General features: G+C 44.6%; 1 protein-coding gene and 1 long non-coding RNA gene across 2 annotated transcripts; one reads left to right on the top strand and one right to left on the bottom strand.

Moving 5' to 3' along the window:
• Positions 1 to 385: 385 nt before the first annotated feature.
• LOC118151555 (uncharacterized) lies at positions 386 to 6814 on the bottom strand. Its single transcript, XR_004739933.3, has 2 exons — positions 1405 to 6814; positions 386 to 1090 (listed from the first exon to the last, which is right to left on the bottom strand). It is a non-coding gene; the product is annotated as an uncharacterized LOC118151555 (long non-coding RNA).
• A 133-nt stretch (positions 6815 to 6947) lies between these two features.
• Positions 6948 to 18471, top strand: ISL1 (ISL LIM homeobox 1). The gene is made up of 6 exons (XM_017969931.5): positions 6948 to 7247; positions 8108 to 8297; positions 11102 to 11361; positions 13414 to 13700; positions 15021 to 15188; positions 17229 to 18471. The coding sequence occupies exons 1-6, from the start codon at positions 7220 to 7222 to the stop codon at positions 17343 to 17345; spliced, it is 1050 nt and encodes a 349-aa protein (XP_017825420.2). The 5' UTR covers positions 6948 to 7219; the 3' UTR covers positions 17346 to 18471.
• The last annotated feature ends 5905 nt before the right edge of the window (positions 18472 to 24376 follow it).

Here is a 24376-nt window from a genome sequence, read left to right as displayed (position 1 = left end):
AGGTACAGACTACCTATTAACAAAGCCAGGTAAAATTAAAATAGACCTATTATCATTATTACCTTTTTATCTTACGATTTATTCTTCATTTTTGGACCGAATTTTGTACAATGGAAGCATACCAGAAATAAGACAACAATAGACGGCTAAGAAGAGGCAACAAGATAATTGTTCCATCTTGCCTGGTGAACTCTTAAATCAACAAAGGAGCCCGCCCCTCTGGCTAATCACCCAGTGTGTGTTCTGTGCCTAACAAGAGAGCACAGAAGTACATCTTTGCTGCGGGAGTTCTCTCGTTTTCTAATTCAAGCATTTGCAACACAAAGTGAATAAACCTGAAAAATGCCAAATAAGAATTTGGTTATCTATATTTTGGGGTGCCATTTAGAACTAAGCTAGTCATGAAAATACTCTGTACCAACAACTGCAGTTATTATTTCTGCACGCTGCCAGCAAGCAAGGCAGACAGATGCAAAGGAAACGTCCTTATAATTTTCTGAAATGTAGACACTAAGCACAAATTGAACTTCTGGCAGATGACAGAAAAGGTGACTTGACAATGAGTTTGAAACAATTGAAGTGATACTCTGATTCATTCATTTCCACAATTTTATTTATTTCACGGAAAGCCCAGAGGATTGGAACATGGACTTAAAGGAGGACAACCTAAGAATACAAGTTTAGTCTTCCAAAAGGTTGCCTTGAGGAGCAGGCTGCCGGAGGCTGCGCTTTCTTTTTCACTTTTTGCATCCAGGAGGCTGAAGGGTCTTGCAGCCTACGGCCTCCCCGCAACTCCCATGAGGCAGGGACACGCCTGCCCCTTGTTTAGTAATCACTGGTTTTCTGATCACTATCCTCTAGCCAACGTTTGGATTCACATTTTCTTTGGCGTCCCTTTGGGTAACCGAGGCCATTGGGGCCTTGGTCCTGAATCCCAAACGGAGGGTAACAAGCGATTCACAGTAAGGAACTAAGTGTAGCTCCCGGGAGCTGTGCTCGCCATCCAGGAGCTGAAAGAGACCTGTCGGATGATTTTCTTCTTTCCTCTGGCAGGAGTCAGGACAAGGGGCGTAGATTCGGCTCAATTTTTCTGCTTCGGTCAATGGGATGATGAAATAGAAAAAAAAAAAAAATGCCCTTTCATTCAGACCACAGAGACTTAGGGGGCTGTCCAGCTAGAAGGTAGGGAAACTGCAAAACGGCAGGGCAGGGGCCCACGGGGACGGTTGGGGTCTCTTTGTTCAGTGCTTCTCTCATCCCTGAACTCAAGCTAGGCTAAATTTCTAGCGACGAGTGTGCTTGAATGAAGACAGGTGGGGTTCTTGGAAAGAACACATAGGCAGAGCTTCTGAGCCCCCGAAGTATCTTAAGATAGGAGTTCCTGAGCCCTGAACAAGAGGCTACCTGGGTAGAGCGATTGATCTCCGCGCCGTGCGGCTGGGAAGGGAAGGCGCTGTTGACCTTTCGGAGAGCAAGTTAATAACTCAGTCGAGTTGATCAAGTGACGTTCTTTCTGAAAGGGATCGTCTCCTGGGCCCCTTTTTTCTCCTCAGTTGGCATTTAGCAGATAGAGAGGCAGGGCAAATTCTTCTCTCAACATGAAGTCACAAAGAATTGATGAGTTTAAATAGCATGGATCTGAAGTCATAGATACATCTAAACACACCCTCGCTGGAGTTCACACGCTGGTTCACCTAAGTGGAGTCGGAACAGACAGCGACCTTCAAAACTGTCCTTAAAATCATTCTCAAACGTACTGGGCATTTACTGGGATTTGGGGGGTTTTCTTCAGCTTTCAAACTACTATTACACGCAGAATATACTGTTAAATGCCACCAATGACTGCCCACCTCCCTTTAAAAGTAGCCCCCATCCATACACCATTCAGTTTACACTAAAGTGTCCCGACGTGCCTTAGCCGTCAGTTTAATTCATAAAGTAGCTGTAACTCTTGACATCACCTCCGCAGCCCACCCGAGGACTCCTTTCCAGGACACCTTAGGAGGCTGTTATTCAAGCGCTGAATTTTGAGACTTATAGGAAGGTTACTTGAGGCATCTTGGTAGATTTCCGGGCTTCCAACTCCCTCCCCTGCTTGGCTGGTAATTTTCTGCTGCTCCTCCTCCTCCCCCACTTGACCTCCTCCAAGGTACCTTCGCCTCCCATCCCCCGCTCGTCCCCAGTAAACCTCCAGCGGGTGGGGAAAATCAACCCTTTGGCGCGAAAGCTAAATTCACAGCTGCCCGTTGGACAGGACTGCAGTGGCGGAAAGGCTGTCCAGCCTTTCAGACTGATCAACTAGATGGAGGTAACTCGTTCCGGGTTTCCCAAGATCTTGGGCGGACCCGTGGGTGTTTTGCTAGATTCAATGCAAATGTAGATTTCAGCTGAACCGCTCAGGACTTGGGAGATAGCTGTTTCACCTCTCCGGACTGCAACCACTTCCGCGAGAATCTGATACATTTAATGAGGCTTTGCCAAATGTACCGGTCAGCGCATCCTTGGGCCAGCACCACTTGGGTCAGCACACTGCACTCACTAGTACCAACCTGGGCTCCACATAGCAGAACTCGGGTTAAAAATAGTCTGTTCCTGGTCATTTAGGAGTTCTAGGGGGCAGGGAGAAGCAAGAAAAAGGTTTCACTTGACATTGCCAGCCGCTTTTGATAAGTCATAGTAAACACTTTCAGAAGCACAATTTTAAAGCGAGGATTGCAAATTTCTGTCCTCGCTTGGCCGAACTCCTCCCTGCAATCAGCTGCGGACCGTCGCACGTAGTTCAGGACTGAACTGAGGTTTGTGGCTTCGCAGCTGCCCGGCTGCTGGGAGCATGAAATTCTATCTCGGCTGAGAACCGAGCAACAGACCGCACAAGAACGGTGCCTTCTGGGCTTTCGTCTGCCAAGAAATACCAGAAACACTGTTGTCTGAAACAACTACCTGAACTAAGGAAGTAAGGCTAGGAAGCTCTGCGAGCAGAGAAAATTCTTGCTAATTCACCCAGACTGTTTAAGTAGTTAATAAAGCAATTGACACTCAACGACACCACAATCGCAGCAGGAGTCCTAGGCATCAGAATAAGAACCACAACTAAAGGTTTGTTGTTGTTGTTAACAACTGCCTTTCTGATGATTGCTTAATATTTTTTTTAAGTTAAAGAAGGAAAGAAAGAAAATCATTTCATACCCAGTGGTATCTCCTCTTTTTCTCTGAAATTAGAGCACAGATTCTCTTAATTGTTCCTCAGTAAGCCACCACCATCAACGGGAAGAGAGGCAAATTGGTTCTAAACACCCACACCCCCTTCCCGGTGGAATATAAACGTTTAATCGTAACTCCCTTTAAACGCACATAATTTTATCTGACCCTTGGACATGACTAAAGATACTGAGGGTTTGTATAGCCTTATTCTACATGTAGGCTACACAGAAAAGATAAAACCTAACAGGAGAAAGGGGATACATACACATCTACTCAATATCAATTTTCAGAGGTAAATAAAATGTTCCTGTTTCATTTGAGCCCTCAAATTATATGATTGTGGACATAACATAAATCCTTCAGTTATATATGTTTTTTCATCTGAATACCTTACTCAGTGAAACTGGCAGAGTGTAACTGTTATTCTACTCTTTCAAATCTGATTCTGATAGGAGCTAAACATACAGCATCATCTCCCTGGGAATAAATTCCCAAATCTGTATCTACATTGGAAAGTTGATCGAAGCTCCTCTTCCCTTCCCAGTCTTGGTTAGATGAGAAGGAATAAGCTGTCTTCCTGTTTGTGATTCCCCAAATAACCAACTTGAAATTCATTTATATCTGCCAGAGGTTTTTGGGAGATAAATAAATGCTATATGTTTAATTTTACCTTTCAATTGCAATTAAAACCTATTTAGATTTTTGAAATGTAGATTGAGAGCAAGATGTTTGTTCGGGAATCTCTTAACATTAAGTTTGATGTGGAATGCTTAAATTTCAATTAAAGCAGAGAAAACAACAGTACACAAAAAGACAGGTTTAAAGTCCACCAGGAAGTTGGGTATAACAGCCACGTTTTGGAAAGTGTATACAAGTGCACATGGGCAGATGCCACAGACTCCAGAGGAACTTAAATTTCAGTATCCCTTTTATATTGAAAGACACTGTCAGATATACTGAGGCACCCTGGAAGTGATGGGGACTATACTTGATAACTCATATTCCTCTTTTTCTCAGGACAGGAGCTCAAACCAGGGATTCACACTGTTGCTGTTTTCAAGGATATAGTTTTGACCTAACAATATACAAAGGTCAAAACGAGTCAATTTTTTAAAGAAGAGGGTCTGATCCCCCTCTGAACACAAGAGGTCGCTCCTGTGATCAAGTACTCAGGAAACATTGCTAATTGCAGTTTTACATATTCTCTAAAAAACAAAATTTTACAGATATATTTGATGTACTAAATTCACAGACAGCAATCAGCTCTGAGGAAATGAGAATAATCTGTGATCGATTTAGAACTTCCAGGTGAAGTAAAACTACAAAGCCTGCTATTCTAACTTGGATTTTAATGCAAAATGTGTCATTGGTACATGCATAGAACTTCAGAGCACGTCCATCCTGGTGGGGTCCCCAAAACATCTCTTAATGCGGATATCTTCTCCATGGATCTTGCTTCTATCAGTTTAGGAACTTGTTTACAACCACGGTGCAGAATGAAAAGAGGAAAATGTTGTCTACCATTAAGGTGAAATTGCCCATTACTAAAGGTTCCCCCCAAGCTACGTGCCAGCTTTTCTACTTGGAATTGCTATCATCTGCAGTAATTCTTTGTAATAGCTTATTGGTTTAGGGAGTTAAAATACCACACTTTGTGTGGGAGGTGGGGGCTGGTTTGAAGGAGGATGGATAGTGAGGGTGCTTTGTGGCTCTCAAATATAAGTCGTCAGGCTTCTGATAGCTTCTGGTGTTTAATTCTATCTTATAAACGTGGCATGATGGAATATGACTGGGTAAAACTGTATTTTCTGGCATTGTGGTGGTATCTTTTTTTACTACGGTCAACATGTTTATCTACATGGGAAACACGCCCAAATACTGGGAAGATTTGCTTCGTGTTGAGATCATCAGCATCAGCTTTGCAAAAGCAGCTTGACAAAAGGCTCCATACATATAATACCAGAGACTTTAGAAACAGATCAAAGAAAAAATAAGGAAAAGAAAAAGAAAAACCTACACAACCGGGAAACTTATCAACCTAGGTCTATCCTATCCAACTTTCACTTTCATACACGCGCTCCAAAATAATTTATAATGAAATGGAAGGGACGAGATCCAATTTGAAATCTTCCTTGAGAAAAAACCGAAACAAAACGGGTTCCTGGGGGGAAAAGCCTCAGCTAGGTCATGGGGAAACTCAGGCATCTTAGATTCCCTTTCCGCTTTGGAGAGGCTTTACCCGTTGTTCAAGCCCAGCCACTGCAGTCGGCCAGGGCTTACAGCTCTTATCAAGGGTTAGATCTTGGGAAAGATACAAAGAAAGGAGTTTCCTAATACACCAGATCTTCTCACAGCAACAAAACACCGAAATTAAGCCTTCTATGGTTTGTGTCTGTAGGCCTTTTTAGATAAAACTGGCAGTCCCATTAGATAAGAAATAGCTATTTAGAAGCTTTGGGGGAAGCGCAGCGGTTCTTCGTAGCCTTCCTGTGACTTTGTCTTTGGGAGACTGTCGGAGATGATGGGAACATGTAAGAATTATTGAAAAAGATTACCGGCTAGTTGCACCCAACAGTCTTCTCTCTCCAAGTAGTTTTCCGAGAGAAAATTATTAGATATCAACGCCTGGTGACGTGAAATAGGTTTTTCACTGTTCTGTAATAAATTCCTCCCTACTCGCGCCCTTACATAAATGCATTAAAAAAAAAAAAAATCTCCAGAGAGGCAGGGAGACTTGTCCTTGTAATTATCAAAACACCACAGCCTGTTGCACAAGTGTGCTTAAAAACAAAGGGCAGGAGACCAGCAATGAGAGGAATTGGAGAGTATATAAAAACCTAACAAACTTCAGACTACTGGAAGATCATTTCGCGCTTTGGCTTCTGGTTAGTGAGCTTCAATTCTAGAGTTAAACTGAAAAGAAGACCTCGCGGGTCTGAAAGCGAAAAAGCCCGTCAGTCCGCGCAGTCAACTTTGTTTTACCTGTACGTTCCAACCAGATTGTCCGCAACAGCAAGAAGTGCCCCTTTCCTCCCACCCCACGTTTTTAGATATCAGAGGTCGGGGGAGACCGAGTTATGGTGTAGCAGTCAGGGAACAATTCCTCTGAGTTTAATCATCCCATTCCCGATTCTTCTTTCCGTAGCGCACCGAGCGCAGCTAGTTCTAGAGGGAACTCACCCTCCCGAGCAGCCAAAGCGGGCCAGGCCCCGGGGATGTGCGCCCGGGCGTGAGACCAAACCAAGCTAAGCGGCCTATTCCAAGTTCCCCCCTTTTCCTAGAGCCCGGGAAGGACCTCGTCAACAGGTAGACCTACCCACCAGCCACTCGCCGCCGGCTGCAGAAAGTGGGCCCCGCGCGCAACGCGGCCAGCCGGACTGCGGGGACCCCAGGAGCGCAGGGCGGAGGAGCAGCGCGGCGGGAGGCGACGGCGCAAGCGGCGCAGCCGGGAAGGAACGCGGGAGGGGGCAGAAGGAAGAGGAGGAGGAGGAGAGGGAGGCCAGAGCCGGAACAGCCCGGCAGCCCGAGCATCGGGGGAGAACGGCCTGAGCCCGGAGTAAGTTGCCTCGGGATCCCTAATCCTCTCCCGCGGGCTCGCCGAGCGGTCAGTGGCGCACGGCTGTGGCGAGGCTGAAATATGATAATCAGAACAGCTGCGCCGCGCGTCCCGCAGCCAATGGGCGCGGCGCTCGCCTGACGTCCCCGCGCGTAGCGTCAGACCAATGGCGATGGAGCTGAGTTGGAGCAGAGAAGTTTGAGTAAGAGATAAGGAAGAGAGGTGCCCGAGCCGCGCCGAGTCCGCCGCCGCCGCAGCGCCTCCGCTCCGCCAACTCCGCCGGCTTAAATTGGACTCCCGGATCTGCGAGGGCGCGGCGCAGCCCGGCAGCGGCCCTTTCACCTTTGGCAACCCCAGGGGCCACTATTTCCCACTTAGCCACAGCTCCAGCATCCTCTCTGTGGGCTGTTGACCAACTGTACAACCACCATTTCACTGTGGACATTACTCCCTCTTACAGATATGGGAGACATGGGAGATCCACCAAAAAGTAAGAGGCTGTTTTACCTTGTGGGGCTCGGTGTGCTGTTCTTGTGCGGGGGTCCTCTCTCAGGCACTGGCTGAGGTGCCAAGGGCTCTTTAGAGTTGGAGTCATTGCCTGGAGAAAGAGAAAAGGTGGCTTTTTCTTGTTGCCGCCACGCCTGCATGCTTACTGTCGGTTCTGATCTTTGGGAAACTGATCGTACCTTGTGTTTGAATTCGCCTGTGTATCCTCTAAAACTCTAGCTTTCTGGTGCTGAGCAGTGGTGATTTCCTCGTGGGGAATCCTGAGCTCTCTGAGAAGGTTATATTATGTTGCAAAGGTCTGCCTGCACAGTCAATATCCAGAGATGTGAATTAGCATTAGACTTGCAAAAGAGAATGGGTGACAACTGTATTGATGTCTGCTCTTGCTAACAATATCCAGTCCTATGTGCTATTTAGGAGCGTGCTTCATGGAAAATATAGACATCCCTGCGTTCACTTAACGCTTCTAGTCAAAACCTTTTCTTTGACTTGACTTATCCACAATCTTTCCCAATGATTATAGCAAAGAGGAAGGAGGGGGAAAAAAGAAATACAAAATGAGCGGGCTTGATTGCGTGCTAGGCGTACAAATGCAGACTATTCAAATCTGCATTTTACATATATTCCACCTCCTTTTAAAAATGAGTCAAGGTTTTGATGGCACACTTCAATTACCATCCCAAAGTGCAATACTCTTAAAAAAAAAAAAAAAAAAAAAAAAGGAAAGAAAAAAAAAAGAAAGAAACCTCCCAGAGTACGCCCTATAAGAGAACGACACTAAAAGTGTGTTTATCTCTGTAGGAAGTAAACGGTTAGTCAATCATGTATTTATTTTCATTTCAGAAAAACGTCTGATTTCCCTATGTGTTGGTTGCGGCAATCAAATTCACGATCAGTATATTCTGAGGGTTTCTCCGGATTTGGAATGGCATGCGGCATGTTTGAAATGTGCGGAGTGTAATCAGTATTTGGACGAGAGCTGTACATGCTTTGTTAGGGATGGGAAAACCTACTGTAAAAGAGACTATATCAGGTATGGCATTTACACTTCTTCCTTAATTTTGTGAGATTTCCCTGACTCTCCCAACTCCTTATGTATTATTTGGTGTGGCTTTGTCTTTTTGTGAAGTTTGCCTCAGTGGAAGTCTAGCAAGCCAGAGTCACCCTGTAAGTGTGTTACAAAAATCAAGCTATGCTGTTCATTTCATTTTTTTTTTTTTTTTTAGTTGAGAGAAACAAAAACCCAGAGCAGTGGTATTCATAATTCTGGGGTATTGAGGCTTGTTTAATTACTCTTGGAATTTTTGAAGCACGAATTATTTTCCTCTCTCACCCTCCCCATTGCAAAACAAAATTTTAAAAAGATGGAAAAGTTTGGGTTTTTAACTTTACAATACGGTCGATTTTTATTGTATAGTGCAGTGTTCTGTTTATTTGTTTTAGTCCTTTTTAAAACTAGTAACTTACAAATTCTTGGGTGGCATCAATGTAGGTGAAATAAAAGTTTGACTAAAGCATGTTTAGAGATGTACTTTGAAAGAACAAGTACAGGTATTGCTCCTTTTATTTCTTGGGTAAAAACTCCTTCTGAGAAAATTTAAAAACCAACCTACATATTCCTTGCAAAAAACACCGGAAACTTAATCTTTTTTAATATTAACCCTTTGGTGACATCTAACTGTCTTTTCTTTCTTATCTTATCTGAGCTAATGAATTAGACACAGCAGATCAAATTGCCCATCATCTGTCTATGAACAATTGGTATATTTAGATAATTGAACAGCTTCCTTTCTCACATTAAAATCTGGTAACTGATAAAATGAGCGAATTGTCCATATTAACAAGACTAAAACCACATAGGAACTTTCTGAGTTTGGTTTTGTTTTGGAGGTTTTATTTTTTTTTTCCTCCAATTTATTCTGCATCAGGCTTTGCTAATCTGAAGTTTTCTCTGATTTATGTGTAAATATCAGAAATTTTGTTTTCTGCCTTAGAAAGCAAGTAGTCTCTAAAGAAAATTGTATTCATTTTATTAACTAACAGAAGAGATATCACCATCCTTATTATGTTAAATAACAGCAAAATGTCACCTTTAAAATGTCCAATGGCTATTGGCAAGTAGTTCATTAGCTTTTGTAAGGCCCTTGGTTTCTGGGGCCTGAGAACTTTTATTAAAGTTTAGTAAGGATTTAATATACAGTCACAGTTTGCTCCTGCTCACTTAGTATCCAGCATTTTTTCCCTGTTTTTAGAAAGTCATGACACAGAGGGTATAATCTTGGTAGATAAAATTAACCTGGTGGGGGGAGGTTAATACTTTGGGGAGGGAGTGAAAGGAAGTAAGGGAAGTGGGGGTACAGGAAGGGGGAGGGATTTTCTAAATTGTTTGGTCACCAGCAAAGTCAAGTCTTCACCCTATGAAATGGAAGATCTCACATTGAGTAGGCGGAGGGAGGAAAAACTTTTGAATCCACCTTCTAACCTCTGATAAATGAGCATTTTCATTGTTTACTAGCTTGGTTTGTAAATGCAAGGCTCTAGAGAAGGAGAGCCCGCTTCAGGAGTATATTTACTTCTATGGAAATAGTATTTTGCTCAATTGCACACAGGCTTGCATGTGCCTAATTCAGGACCTAATCATTTTTACTTTCTCTCCACTCTCTCTCTCAATTCTCTCTGTTTCTCTCTCTGCTTCTCTTTCTCTCTGTCTGTGTGTGTGTGTGTTGTGTGTGTGTGTGTGTGTGTGTGTGTGTAAAATCTTGTAGTTGTAAAAGCAGAACAGACTGAACAGTTAGATTTCCACATCTCTCCTTGGGGAAGCAGGATACATCCTCCCATTATGTGGATCTTTTCCTCTCTCTTGCATTATTTCTGTTTGTAGGAATGCCCTAGCTTCTGTTATTCCTGAAAGATGGAGAAGGAGCCAGGGCAGTGCAGCCTGGATGGAATCTGTAAAGATTGTTCCTTGGTAAGGAAAGGCCAGCAGTGAGAAAGACCTTAGAAGTGGGTCTTTGCATTTTTCAGGCTGGTCATGGTTTTCAAGCAAATTGAAATAGAGATAGATAATTCAGCAACTTGAAAAAGATTGAGGGAACAGACGCAGATTTTTTTTTTTAAATAATAATACAAGGAAGAATAGAGAGGAAATTTTCTGTTCACATTGCTGCCTGAAGAAAATCTTTAGTTGGAGAAAGACTGGAAAGTACTAGTGCAAAAGGGAGATGTAGAAACCCTCAGGGCTTTCCTTTTGTTATTCTGCTTGTTTATTTGTGAGTGTATGCAAATCGAGTGGGGTGACAATCCCATTCCCTTACCTCCATTTTTCTTGGAAGAAGGACTTTTTGTTGCAGTTTCACACATCTCTAGAAGCAGAAACTGGGGGATAGGGAAGTGAAAGCGTAGGTGTCGGTGGCCACCCGAGTCTTTCTGGATTCTTTCATGTTACAATCTGCAAGATAACACTGGGACTGATTGCTAGGGCAGCAGCCTGAGTTCGGAATCCATCAATACATTTTCTGTGGTACAAGCTAGGTGTTTTGAACTAAGAGTTACCAACTGAGGCACCGAGGTTCATCGGGAAGGAAACGGGAGTAAAAGAAAGGGAGGAGGGAGGACGGGCGGGGGGTGGGGGGGAAGAGATGGGGGAAGGCAAAGAGGCAGGGAGGAAGAGAGCTGGGTTTCATTTCTGTCCTGTTCCCAGCTTCTGTTTGGAAATGCTGTTTTCTCGGGGCGTCTTGCCCGGGATCTTGGGTCAGGGAAGTGATCGCCTGAAGTGACCCCCTCTTCCTGTGCTTCTCTCCCGCTCTGGGCCGCCTCCCCCGCCCCTCCCCCGCACAGGTTGTATGGGATCAAATGCGCCAAGTGCAGCATCGGCTTCAGCAAGAACGACTTCGTGATGCGTGCCCGCTCCAAGGTGTATCACATCGAGTGTTTCCGCTGTGTGGCCTGCAGCCGCCAGCTCATCCCTGGGGACGAATTTGCGCTTCGGGAGGATGGTCTCTTCTGCCGAGCCGACCACGATGTGGTGGAGAGGGCCAGTCTGGGGGCTGGCGACCCGCTCAGTCCCCTGCACCCGGCGCGGCCTCTGCAAATGGCAGGTACTCCTCTGCCCGGTCAGGGTAGGTAGGCGCCAGGTTAAACCAGCCTATGTGCCGGCGGCCACAACATTGCTGGTTAGCTACAGGGGTGGTCATATGCTTGAAGTTAAATGAAGTGTTATGTACGCAATTTGCGCTGTGCTCTGCTCCTTTGCAGCAACATTCTATGTACTCACTGTCTCCCTTGATTCTCCAAGCACACTTACACGTCTGTGTGTCTCCATAGGGGTACACATAAATGTACACCACTTGTGTACACGTGTATACACACGCCCAAACATTACTTCCAGTTCGCTTTGGCCTCCAAATCTTGGCTTACTGAAAACGGGCTTCAGCTCCCAGCCAGGTATTCTTTTGCTGCCTAATTAAAGGGGCGGAGCCCTGGTCCCTGGAGCTTCATCCTTTAACCCAATGAAGGAAGAAGCTTAGGTGACCTGAAGTCATTTTGCCTCCCAAATCCTTTTTTCTTGTACGTTGCTTCACACTTGAATTTTTTTTTAAATTTTTTATCTTTATGTGAGAGAACAGGACTGAAAAGATACAGTTTTAAAAACTGCCGGCCATTGTACAGAGCTGTAATTTAAAAGCATCAGCAAGCTAATCTGCAGTAATTGCCCTTTAAAAGGGAGCCTGCTTCTTTAACCATTCATTCTATGTGATTTGGTGAGAATTTCATCTTCAGGTCTGTAGTTGTAGCTCGAAATTGACCCCATTGGTGTTGGCCTGACCCTAGGGGGTTGCAGGAGGTGCAGGATTTGTATCATATAGATAAGAGGACCCATTCCCAAGGAAGAGGAGTGGAAACACAACAGAATTGGCCGGGACCAAAGCCGTGGGTTAGAAAGTGGACAGTGTTTCCAAACCTGACTTCCTGTCATGACTTCTCCTTTGCAGTTTTAAAGTATCAATTCCCAGTAAACACTGAAGGTGAGGAGACTATAGCTCTCCCTTACCCCTCTGCCTTCTGGCAGCTCTAAAAATTCTGTTCAGGGGGATTTGTGACTAGTTTGCACCGGGGCAAAGTCAGGGGTGGTGCTCCTGTTCAGTGAAGCCTGCACTCTGCTTGTGGGGAAGCACAGAGGAAGCTGAAATACCGGCAGGGAGGCGCAGGACATCTCCCAGCCACCGTTTATCTGGAGTCTAGGTAGCTCAACATACTTTTCTTTTCTGTTGCTTGGGGTCAGTCCATCTCAGGAACATCCATGTATTTATTACGATAGATTTAATACCAAAAAAGAGCAGGGGCTGGAGATATGGCAGAAAGAGGGAATTTCTTCAGCACCTTGACATGATTGTCCTCTCCGACTGAAGTTCAAGGCGTTCTGGCAGAGTTCTCGGCCTTCCCCTTGCAGAAGTCCCTGCTGGTGTAGTATTTATGGCTGTCACTAAAGTGCTCTGCGTTTCCTTTCCCGGTACCCTCTGTGGCCTTGGCCCGGGAGAAAATTCTGAGCCTGGAGAGGGTGGTAATCAATGTAACTGGGGCCCAGTCTGGGCACAAGGAAAGGTGAGAAGGGAGGAAAAACAGTGCTGAAAAATGCCACCCCTGCTGCGAACGGGTGGTGGTGGGGGGTGGGGACAGACTTTGAGACCCGTTCCCCTGCTAACACTTTGTTGACACGAGGAGGGGCGGTGCTGCTTTCTGGGCCGGGATTATTCGGCATTGGCATCTGCAGATTAGAGAGGGAGATTTTATTCTCCCTTTCACCCTCTTCGCCTCTGCCTCTGCCGCCCCTGCTTTGTGTGCCAAGGCTGCAAACACTGGCCATTGTCCTGAAGTGTCTCGGGCCAACGAGCCAGCCAGCGGGCGGTGGAGCAAGTGAGCGCGCGGGCGGGCAGGCCGGTGGGCTGGTGAGCGAGCGGGCAAGTGACCCGGCGGGCGAGCGGGCGAGCAAGGGAAAGAGCGTGCAGACGTGCGACTGAGTGAGTGGGCGACAGGGTGGGTGAATGGCGATCGGATGCGCGGGCTGGTGCTGAGCAGACAGGCGAGCTAGCGGGAGGAGAGCGATCGGGCGGCCCCCACCCCCAGCGCTCACTGCGCTCCTTGCCCCGCAGCGGAGCCCATCTCCGCCAGGCAGCCGGCCCTGCGACCCCATGTCCATAAGCAGCCGGAGAAGACCACCCGCGTGCGGACTGTGCTGAACGAGAAGCAGCTGCACACCTTGCGGACCTGCTACGCAGCCAACCCGCGGCCTGATGCGCTCATGAAGGAGCAACTAGTAGAGATGACAGGCCTCAGTCCCCGAGTGATCCGGGTCTGGTTTCAAAACAAGCGGTGCAAGGACAAGAAGCGAAGCATCATGATGAAGCAACTCCAGCAGCAGCAGCCCAATGACAAAACTGTAAGTGGCTCTGGGGCCGGGCAGGGAACCGCGAAGGGGAAGGAGACGTGGCGTGCGAGGTGCGTTCCTGGTACCCAGTCTGACTGGTGCGCGAGGTTTTCGATCCTGCTCCTGGGCTAGAGTTTGGCCAGGGCTGCCCCTCATCCCCACCCCCACCTCTGCCCTGGGGGAGAGGCTACCCGGCGCCGTCCAGCCGAGGGAGGGCGGGGCAGCTCGGTGGCTTCTTGCGCCAGGGTAGCGGCAGCCTGGTCCCAACCTCGTGGGTGGGCTTGTTGTGCACTAGCACCTCGCCTGCACCCCTGAACCCGAGAAATGCCGTCCTCCCCTCTGAGGGCAGGCGGCAACAAGGATTAGCCTGGGTTCTGCCAACATTCAGATCGTCGGTTCCTCACTTACAGAAAAGGGAGGGATGATACCTGGGTTCCTGCCTAGATCCAGGGGTTCCGTGGTCAGATCATCCTGTAAGCCCCCAGGGCGCACCACACTTCTGAGCGAGGTCGGCCGCTGCGTCTTCAGGCTGGCCAGAGAGGTCCCCCAAGGTGACCGGCATGCCCAGGGCACCTTCTGCTCCAGGTGAAGCACAGGCCTCCCCAGAAGCATCAGGCCTCTCGCTGCACTATCTACTGTTTTCATGGGCCCACGGAAGCACCCACTCTGCAGGCCTCCTGGTGACATTAAGTTAGAGTTTCTTTTCTTTCTCATTTTTTTCTTTTCCTTTTTACTGCTTCGGCCCTATTTTTAAATGACATAAAACGTGCTGTCATTAAACTGGGCCAAGGCTGGCCAAGACTGGGCCAGGGCACTTTCTGAGTTGGTTAGTGCATAACAGCACAATAGGAGCCAGACCTAAATGCTTTTGGTCTGGAGTGGGGGGCTGGCTCCTCCTTGAGGGGAACTGCTTGGAAAAAAATCTGCAGCTAACTGAAACTGCCTAGAAAACCACCACTTCTAGAGGCTGAAGGGAAGCCCAGCTTGCCTCAGCTTTCTAGTTCTGGGAAGCTATGGCCTGGGAAGGCAGATGGGAGGAATTGGGCTCAGCTGCGAAGGTAAGGGGAAGAAGAAAATCATAGTAGAATCTGGTCTAATCAGATCCATGCAGACCTAATAGTCCAGCCCACAGAGGCAGAAAAACAAAACACAATAAAACAAAACTGAATTATAGCTAATATTCGTAGGTACAGCAGATTAACTGAATCAATAAAGGCCACTATATGGATAAGATAATACCAGGGTATATTTGCTTAGCCTGTGCAGACAATGGAGGGAGGGAATTTGCTCATTAACGTGTTGGGATTGGTATGGGGGGGCACCTATTCACAGAATATCCAGGGGATGACAGGAACTCCCATGGTGGCTGCCAGTCCAGAGAGACACGACGGTGGCTTACAGGCTAACCCAGTGGAGGTACAAAGTTACCAGCCTCCTTGGAAAGTACTGAGTGACTTCGCCTTGCAGAGTGACATAGATCAGCCTGCTTTTCAGCAACTGGTAAGTGTCAGCTCCCAGATGGAAGAGACTGAATTCCCATCAGGGGATTCTGTTTTAACTGTCACACACTGAAAGATTCTGTGGGGAGGGTGTCTTCTTCCCCTCAGGGTTGGGGAGAAACCAAGGAGGCAGGCAATAAAGAGAAGGGAAACAAATGCAAGGGAAATGAACCTCTTGTGCATCTTTTTCTCTTTTTTTAATGAAACTGCATAATTTGACCATATAGGTTAAATTTTCCATTAATCAGACCTTCTTTGAAGGGTTAATTTCAAGGTACCTAACTAGGTAGCATGTGCTGGAAGATGTACAGTGTTGGAGAATCATATATCTTAGATTTTTAGAGTTGTCAAGGACTTCGGGAGATCATCTTGGCATTTCAGTCAGCAATTAGTAAGTTTACTCCTTCCTGAGCATCTAGAGAATAGGATGTATAAGGAGCCTGATCAAGGTGATTGTAGTACATCATCAGTGCTATAATAAATAATCAGTGTTGTTACCAATAAACAGTAGGCACGTGTCTGGGTGCAGTTTTCAAATATATCAATAAAGATTATTCAAATAAATACTTTTGTTACTGTATCTCTTATTTGGGATGTCTTCATTCAGAATGTAGAACGGCTCAAATGTTTTCAAGTGTATGAGTTCAAGTGTCACAGGGTCACACACTGTGTACCATGTTTAGCAAAAGGGACATGAGCTCTACCAATCAGAGGTAAAGTGTTTAGTCTGTGAAAACATGTTATAGCATTAACATGTTTTCCACATCCAGTGAAGAGAAAATTAATTCACCTTTTGTCTACAAAAGGCTTAAGGGATCAAGATAAATAAGAACAATAAATATGTGTCCTTTGTCATAAGCTGTATTTATACGTATGTTTTTTTTTTTCTTAAAGAATAATCAGCCCTATAGAATCCTGTTTTATAAAATGTAAAGATCTATCCTGAAACCTTGTTCTTTTTTGTGGAAATGAAGCTTTAGTTAGAGGTGAGCTCTTTACCCGTATTTACCTGGAGGGCATTTGCTTTCTCAGTGTCAACATTAGGTAATTGGCCAGAGGCAAGTAGTTAAAGGGGCTTGGCTCCAGGCTGGTGTTTGCAAATGCTAACTGGGTGCAGAGGCTAGAAGTGCCTTAAAAATTTACTGTAGAAAGAAATGTGGGCTCTGGAACTAGGAAAAAAAAACTTATTTTAAGGTCATTAATCTGTTGAGTTCTTTAAGCAAAACCAAAATCACAGAAGGAAGGTACTATGGGGAGGGTTCAGAGCAGCCCAGTGTTTGCACTTTCTGAAACTTTATTGTCTGATGAGAGCAGTGGAGGGGAAGCTGAGGCAGACATGGGCATGGTTAAGAAGGTTTTCAATAGCAGTACAATGCTTTTACGTTTAAAAGAAGGAGTCAGATATTTAAGAAGATGTCAGATATTAGGGTGAACGGAAGGAGTCAGAATGGGATGATGTCATAATATATGGGTCTCATTTTGGAAGGAAGAGCATGATTTAAAGAGAGAGAGAAAGGCCAAGAGGCAGCAGGACCAACAAGGAAGAATGCCCAAGCAACGAGCCTGCTTAGGAGTTAATCATTGTTCTGTGGAGCCTCCTCTCACTCTCCCATGGAAGGATCTGAGCATGTTATGGATTTTCCAACTGAAAAAGAGTCTCTGATGCCTAGAGACTGACAGCACACCTACTCCCAGGGCAACTTGTAGCCAACAGGATAATTTTATTTTGAGCATGCATAGTAGAGTTGTGATGCCATTTAACGGTGGGAAACACATTTGTTCTTAAATAATTTAATGCAACATAATGTTGGGAATTCAAATTCAGTTAAAACAGATCTTTTGGAAGATGGGAATGTGAGAGGATGTCTTCTCAAGTTATTCTCCAAGCTTTCTCTAAGCCTGTTAAAATTAAGTAATCTATGTGGATATCTTTACCTATGTATATATCTACATAAACATTTCCACCTACACAATATGATGAGTTTATAATCTTTTTATGAGTACTATTACAGTGTCCTTTATTTCTCAACCTTCTATGCAGGTCAATTTTTCAGAAGGAGGACCGGGCTCTAATTCCACTGGCAGTGAAGTAGCATCAATGTCCTCTCAACTTCCAGATACACCTAACAGCATGGTAGCCAGTCCTATTGAGGCATGAGGAACATTCATTCTGTATTTTTTTTTCCCTGTTGGAAAAAGTGGGAAATTATAATCTTGAACTCCGAAACAAAAGTATTTAACGACCCAGTCAATGAAAACTGAATCAAGAAATGAATGCTCCATGAAATGCACGAAGTCTGTTTTAATGACAAGGTGATATGGTAGCAACACTGTGAAGACAATCATGGGATTTTACTAGAATTAAACCGCAAACAGCGCAAAACCCAATATACGCTATTCAGTGATCTTAGAAGTGCTGAAAAAAAGACGTTTTTAAAACGTAGAGGATTTATATTCAAGGATCTCAAAAAAAGCATTTTCATTTCACTGCACATCTAGAGAAACACAAAAATAGAAAATTTTCTAGTCCATCCTAATCTGAATGGTGCTGTTTCTATATTGGTCATTGCCTTGCCAAACAGGAGCTCCAGCAAAAGAGCAGGAAGAGAGACTGGCCTTCTTGGCTGAAAGAGTCCTTTCAGGAAGGTGGAGCTGCATTGGTTTTCGATGTTTTAAGTTGACTTTACCAAGGGGTAAATTGAAATCGTGGGTCTCTTGGCCGGTCCTGTAGCTGGTTTATTTTTTACTTTGCCTCCTCTCCCCTTTTTTTGAGATCCATCCTCTATCAAGAAGTCTGAAATGACTTTAAAGGTTTTTGAATTGAGATTTAAAAACCAACTTATACCGCATTGCAACAAGGTTACCTCTATTTTGCCACAAGCGTCTCGGGATTGTGTTTGACTTGTGTCTGTCCAAGAACTTTTCCCCCAAAGATGTGTATAGTTATTGGTTAACATGACTGTTTTCTCTTTTTCTGGAAATAAAAAGGAAAAAAAAGGAAACTTTTTTTGTTTGCTCTTGCATTGCAAAAATTATAAAGTAATTTATTATTTAATTACTATTATTTAATCAGAAGACTTGCCACTTTTCATGTCATTTGACATTTTTTTGTTTGCTGAAGTAAAAAAAAGCTAAAGGTTGTACGGTGATCTTTGAATTATATGTCTAATTCTATGTGTTTTGTCTTTTTTCTTAAATATTATGTGAAATCAAAGCGCCATATGTAGAATTATATCTTCAGGATTATTTCACTAATAAACATTTGGCATAGATAAATAAATAAACACAGTGATCCAGGTCCCTCTTTTGTGTTTACAAACAAGCTATTCAAATGTCTGAAACTATGGATTGCATGTGAATTGGGATAAGCTGACAAACAGTAGGAGCGATATTGTAATTGCAAGTAGTTAAGGTCGAGTTTGCAAGTTTGGGTTTCAATAGTTGGATCAAAGTTGGTTGGAAGCCCTTAGCTCTCAGCTAGGATAATGCTACTGGTTTTGTGAAAATGAGATGCTGTTCTCTGTCCTCCGCCCTCTCTTTCCTTCCCTCAGTCTCTGTCTTGCGGTACCCCATCCATTCACCACCCCAAATAGGAAGAGGGTTTTGCTTTAAATGGCTTTTGATTCAGAGTCAGTATTTTATTTTCTTAGAATAAGTGATTTATACCAAAGTCTCCTGCTTCGGATTGTTGGAATGACCCGTATGTCAAATACACAAGCTCTTGGTAAAAGAGAGGCTTTCTGCCTAGCCAGTGAGGTATGACCATTATTTACCAGTGGCGGCTGTCAGCCGATTGAGAAATGCTGCTCTATTTGTGCAGAAGGAATAGGCCTAGAGAAAGAGTGTGCTCTGCATTTCCCAGACTAGTCAGTGTTTGCATTTTCTTGCCTCCTCTCCCCTCTCCCATCTCCTCTTCATCCTTTCCCTAAGTCTAATTTCAAGTATCTTGGGAAGGATGACTGGCTATGGGGAGAAACACGCCATATGTTCTGTTGGGAAACCGCCTTTTATGGGATGGGGTAGCGAGTTCTGTGCTTTGCTGGACCCATCGGCGATCAGTTACAAGCATGCTCTCTGTGACAGACTATTCCCCCGCTGGCATTTAGCAGTAGTTAAAGTGTGAGAGCCAGAACCCCAGAAAAGATAAATGACACCGCTCGAAATCAGAAGTCTTGGTGCTTCTTCGTTTGCTGGCTCAGCGTTAGGATTTGAGGCTCCACCCTGTTCCCTCTCCTCCCTTCACCCCCACCCCAGGAGGATGCTTTCACTCTGGAAACTGGATTCATTTGTATGCGCGAGTGTAATGCCGTTTTCAATACCTGACGATTCTTAATAAATATGAAAGCTAAATTACCCTAACCGTGTGTCTTGTGGCGTACCCACTTCGGGCTCGATAGGGTGAGGTGGGGGCCGAGCCCCTCAGCTCTCAAGTCGCTTCCACCCTCTCCAAACCTGCGCAAGTCTGGAAGCCAGCCTCAATTAGGCTTTTGTTTGGCTTGGTTCTACATAACGGGTTAATTACAGGCTTTAACGTGGGGGCAGAGAGAAAACAAACTTTGCATTGAAAATGTTACAGTGCATTAGACATGCCCGTTGATTACTTTGATTGTTGTGTCTAATTCTTGACAGAGGGGTAATAATTTGGCCGGGATAATAATGGCTTGCAGTCTTCTGCTGAGAAAAACAGGAGTTACGTCTTATCTCACACGGATCTTCTCTGGGAAAGGTTCTTTTTTTCTTTCTTTTTACTCAGGTCTCCGTCCTCTAATCTCTTGCCAAGAGACTTTACTCTTTTAGCTTCCCATTCACTATTTCTATTGGTCTCTTTTTTCCTTTTTCCTCACCATCACAGCTGAAATGGCAACTAATATGCATGTGTAAGGATGGCAGGTTCAATGTGAATATTGGTGTCCTGCCTGCAAAGTTACTCAAGAGTGTAAGCCTTCCTTACCTGGAAAACAGTGCACCCCCTTCCCCAGCCATAGCCTCTGGTGAACTCGAAAATGTTAGGAACTGGAGCGGGAAAACACTTTATTTAGGGTTTGAATGCAATAGAGAGACTTAAGTGAGGCACTCATCTTTGTGAAGCTTTTTCCTCCTCGAATTGATCTGTAAGATTAAGAATATGTTTGCATATTTGGGTGTGGGACGGTGATGTTTTGCATATATAGATGTCAGTCTGTTCTGAAGTCCACCGCTTGAATTTAAGCACAATAATTTAGGGAGGGGCTGATGAATGATTTGGTTTCACTTGCTAGATTCAAGATATTTGTTTCCTGATGGCTGAGAATGGATTGATGGGTCAATAGATTCTAGTTCTTTTATTATTTATATGAAGATGTGTCTTCCCCTCTAGACTCCTCAGCCTGCACTCTAAAATGTGTAGCTGAAATGTCTTTTTGTTTGCAAATCATCTCTTGCATACTCTCCTCTTTTCTGTACACCTCTGGAGACTGAGTTTTGAGCTCTGCTCTTAGAATGAAATTCTTCCTGTTGCTTATTATCTTTGATCGTCCCTCCCTTATTACTCTGAATTCCTCCTTCTGGACATCATGACTCATTTCCTCCAGCTTCTGCACGTTAAAATGTAATGCAACTAAAACCATCTAGTATGCTCCCCTTAAATCAGAAAATTCTTATCAATATCTGTAGTCTTAAAGACAGGATTCTTTTCCCCCTATAATTTCAGCACAATACTGTCTTCCATTTCAGCCTATTTTCCCTCTACCCCATTCATCAAATGAACTTGGATTTTCTTACAATCAAAAAAGTTCTTTTCTAAGTTAAAATTATGTTTGGACTTTTTTTTTTTTCCCCATTGAAACAAGGTTTCTGGTTATTTGCAATTCTGTGTGGATATGTGTACCCACTTGCCCAGTGACAACCTTTTTGGAGTTCAAGATTAAATAGATGACTTTGTGATGCTTGGCTGCTATTCACCCTGATCAACTTGTTAAACTCATAATGTTGACCTCTTTTCTGGTGTATCTTATCTCTTTGATACTAGCTAAAAAGACATTGTGTTTTCAGTTACCTTGGAAATACTTTGTATTTCCCTAGCACCTTAAATTTTAAGCCACAAGATCGATCTCATGAAATATAACTGTTGTAAATCCCATGTGGCTTTACTTAGCCTTTTCTTTTTTCTTTAAAAAAGAAGAAGTTAAAAAGGTTAAAATCAATCTCAGTTCAAACCCTCAGAAGAGCTAAGTTTCGGTGGCACGCAGCCGCTTTGGGTTTCTAATCTCATTCCTAATATGAGTGAACTGTCTAAGCAGAAAGTACTTATTTTCTTATTTGTAAAGTTCAGTTTAGTCAACTTTTGTAAATGAGATTTATCATCCAAATGATGCCTGAGTTCTGTTCCTCTGGGAATATTTACTTCCTTTTTGCTAATCAACAATTAAAGATTTACATTGCAACAGAGCAAATTGTTTTTCTTGGGGGATGGGAGAAGAAATATGAGGGGGCAATTTTTGTGTATTTATTTTAAGTGTTCTCTTAAAAAACGGCTCCACATCCTGAATTCTCAATAACTGTTTAAAATAAAAAGTAACTTGTACAGTGTGGGTTGGTATTTTTAAACTGAAATGCAAGTAGTTAATCCAAGGCTCTGGCAGCCGATTTTGTTTACTCATCTTTTCTGATTGTTGTTTTCTTGATAATGGAGCAAGCCACCGAATGGCTGTTTGAGCCTAGGCGCCACAAACATAAACTTCACAGCTTACAATGTCCCAAGCCGTGATGGAGGATCTCTCCACACCTCCCAGAGACTTCTGAAGTGTAGACAGAGAAGTTGGTTCACAGGGAGCAAAGGAGGGGGAGGGGCAGTAGGGAAGGCTGCTGAGTGTTTGCTGTGAGCATTGTTACTATCACGTCCTTTAATTTTTATGGTGCTTAAGCTGTTGCCTCCAAGAAGCCAGTTTCTGTGTCTTGAGGAAGCCAGTCTTTTCTCGGAACTGTACTTAAGACTCCTTGGTTCTAATTTGTAAAAATTTATTTTGCAAATCTTTCTGCTTAATTATCTCTCTGCAGTAGTGTTCAGCATTGATAAGCAAAAGTTTCTAATAACAAAATTACATGTATGTATGTGTGTGTACATTCATATATACATATAATACACACACATATATATAATTTTCTTTATATCATTTATATGTGTATGCATACACACACACACACACACACACACACACACACACACACAGCCCCCAAAAGAAACCACCTGGATTTGGAAGAAAGATTGGGGGTAAGACTGCTTTTCTCCAGATGGTAAGGAAAGACACATTGACCCTCTCTTTCCGAAGCCATGTGCAAGATTCTGCTTAACCTTAGAACTGCTTATTCCTTGCCTGGGATCCTCTTTCCATTCCATTGATCAAAAGTTAGTGCTCATTTTGAAGTGATGCTATTTGAGGATTTGATCGAGTTAGCTACTTAATTTTGCGGTTCGTCCCAGTGGTTCTACCCCCGGGTTCATCGCCCACGTACAGCAGGCAGGGCAGCGCCTGTGTGGACTCAGGTTAGGGGTGGGACGTGCCGGGAATGGGGGACCCGGACACTGGTCTAACCAGCCCCGCCACTCCCGCGGGCAAGTCAGCCCTTGATCCCTTAAGGAAGGGACAATCGTCGTGGTCCGAGAGAGGAAAATAAGGGTATTTCTGGGCCCTTCTCTTTCAGGAGTCGATCAGGTTGGCAGATCTGGAGGACTAATCCAAACAAGGCGCTTGACTTGTGAGGTCGCGAGTCTAGACAGAGCTGGTGGCTCGGCGGCTCCTTATCTTTCCCTGGAATCAGCCGAAGAGGCGCTCCCCGGCCCACTCCGCTCGGCTCGCCCGGGTCCGGAGCCACCGCTCGACGCAGACGGCACAACAAACACAGCACCTGAGGCTTTACAGCTGGCTTTATTGTTTAATGGAGAATGCTGCATAACATTCATTTGTCTTCTTGGTTTCGCGACCTGGCGGCTTTGCAGCCACAGACGCTGGGTGTGGGTGTGCGCCAGCGCCCGGCTGTTTGGGTCCTGACTTTGAGCAGCGCCGGGCGCTCCACTCAGGCACCGCGAGCGTAAGCGCGCCCGGCTCCCCTGTCCCTGCGCCCTCGGGTCCCTGGAGAGGGCCTTAGGGATACCCAACTGCAGCCCCTTTCATGCTTCCAAAGACCAGAGGCGGAAAGGTGGAGGGACAGTGGGTGGAGGGACTGTCGAGAGGTCTTTGGCTAATCCGGTATCTCCTCTTGCTGCCTGGAAATGACAGTTTTGCGCCGATGCCATTTACGGTTGGCAGGGTCAGCGGGCTCTGACTCAAGGGCAATCAATAAAAACATTTAGTTCAGTAATAAGCTGGGTTTTTTCCCGAATGTACTTAGAAGGGTGTGTCACAGCCTTGAACAAGGTGTCCCTGCGTAGCCATCAGCCTTTTCCCCATGAGTACAAACACGTAGTGTGACTTTCCAGTGTTTTCGTGACCACTTCACAGGGGACATCATGGAAGCCTTGGTCCTTTCTAACCGTCTGCCACCACAAACAGACTGAGAGTGTCAGCCACTTGGGAGCAAGGGAACTACTGGGACAGATTTTGCAAAGCCTTTTTTTGGAGGAGCAAATAGCTGGGCTTGGAGAGTTATAGGCAAGGATTTTGCGGCTCAAATTCCAAATTAATTGAGATTAAGTTGTTTATCATTTTGGGCCTTCTCTATGGGATTTGTTTTTTCTTGTTTCAAGAAAAGGGGGTTTCTAGTTACATCTTAGAACTCACCCTTCAAGTGTGTGTGTGTGTGTGTGAGAGAGAGAGAGAGAGAGAGAGAGAGAGATTGGCATAGAATAGGTAATACTGCCTCTGAAAACTAACCATAGATGTAGGTGAGAGTAATTTCCTTATGTGCTTAAAGTGGTGTTAATAGAAACACCACATCTCCCAGCTTTGGTGACACGGAAAATCCATACCTTCATGCTTTTCCCTGCCTGTTTTCTGTGTCACAGCTGTGTGTCACCAAGAAAAGAAAAAAAAAAAAAAAAGAAAAGAAAAGAAAAGAGAAAAAGGAAAAGACAAGGCAAAATACAAGTTTTGTGAAATTGAAGAATTTCTGTAAGGAGATTATTTTTTATTATTTCTTTCTCCAGGAAGCAATCCTTAACAATAACTCAGGCACAGACTTTTCTTTTTCTCATGGGTAAAGGTTACTGTTTAT

The sequence above is a fragment of the Callithrix jacchus genome, chromosome 2 (genome assembly GCF_049354715.1).
Source record: "Callithrix jacchus isolate 240 chromosome 2, calJac240_pri, whole genome shotgun sequence".
Classification (NCBI taxonomy): domain Eukaryota; kingdom Metazoa; phylum Chordata; class Mammalia; order Primates; family Cebidae; genus Callithrix; species Callithrix jacchus.
This window is presented reverse-complemented; position numbering and strand designations above follow the sequence as displayed.

What these genes read in the sequence shown, in the direction of transcription:
- ISL1 (XM_017969931.5), top strand. Translation starts at nt 7,220, where the DNA reads ATGGGAGACATGGGAGATCCACCAAAAA. An exon ending in CATGGGAGATCCACCAAAAA is followed by an intron (nt 7,248 to 8,107) that starts GTAAGAGGCTGT and finishes TTTTCATTTCAG; the next exon opens with AAAAACGTCTGATTTCCCTA. An exon ending in AGCCTGCTTTTCAGCAACTG is followed by an intron (nt 15,189 to 17,228) that starts GTAAGTGTCAGC and finishes CCTTCTATGCAG; the next exon opens with GTCAATTTTTCAGAAGGAGG.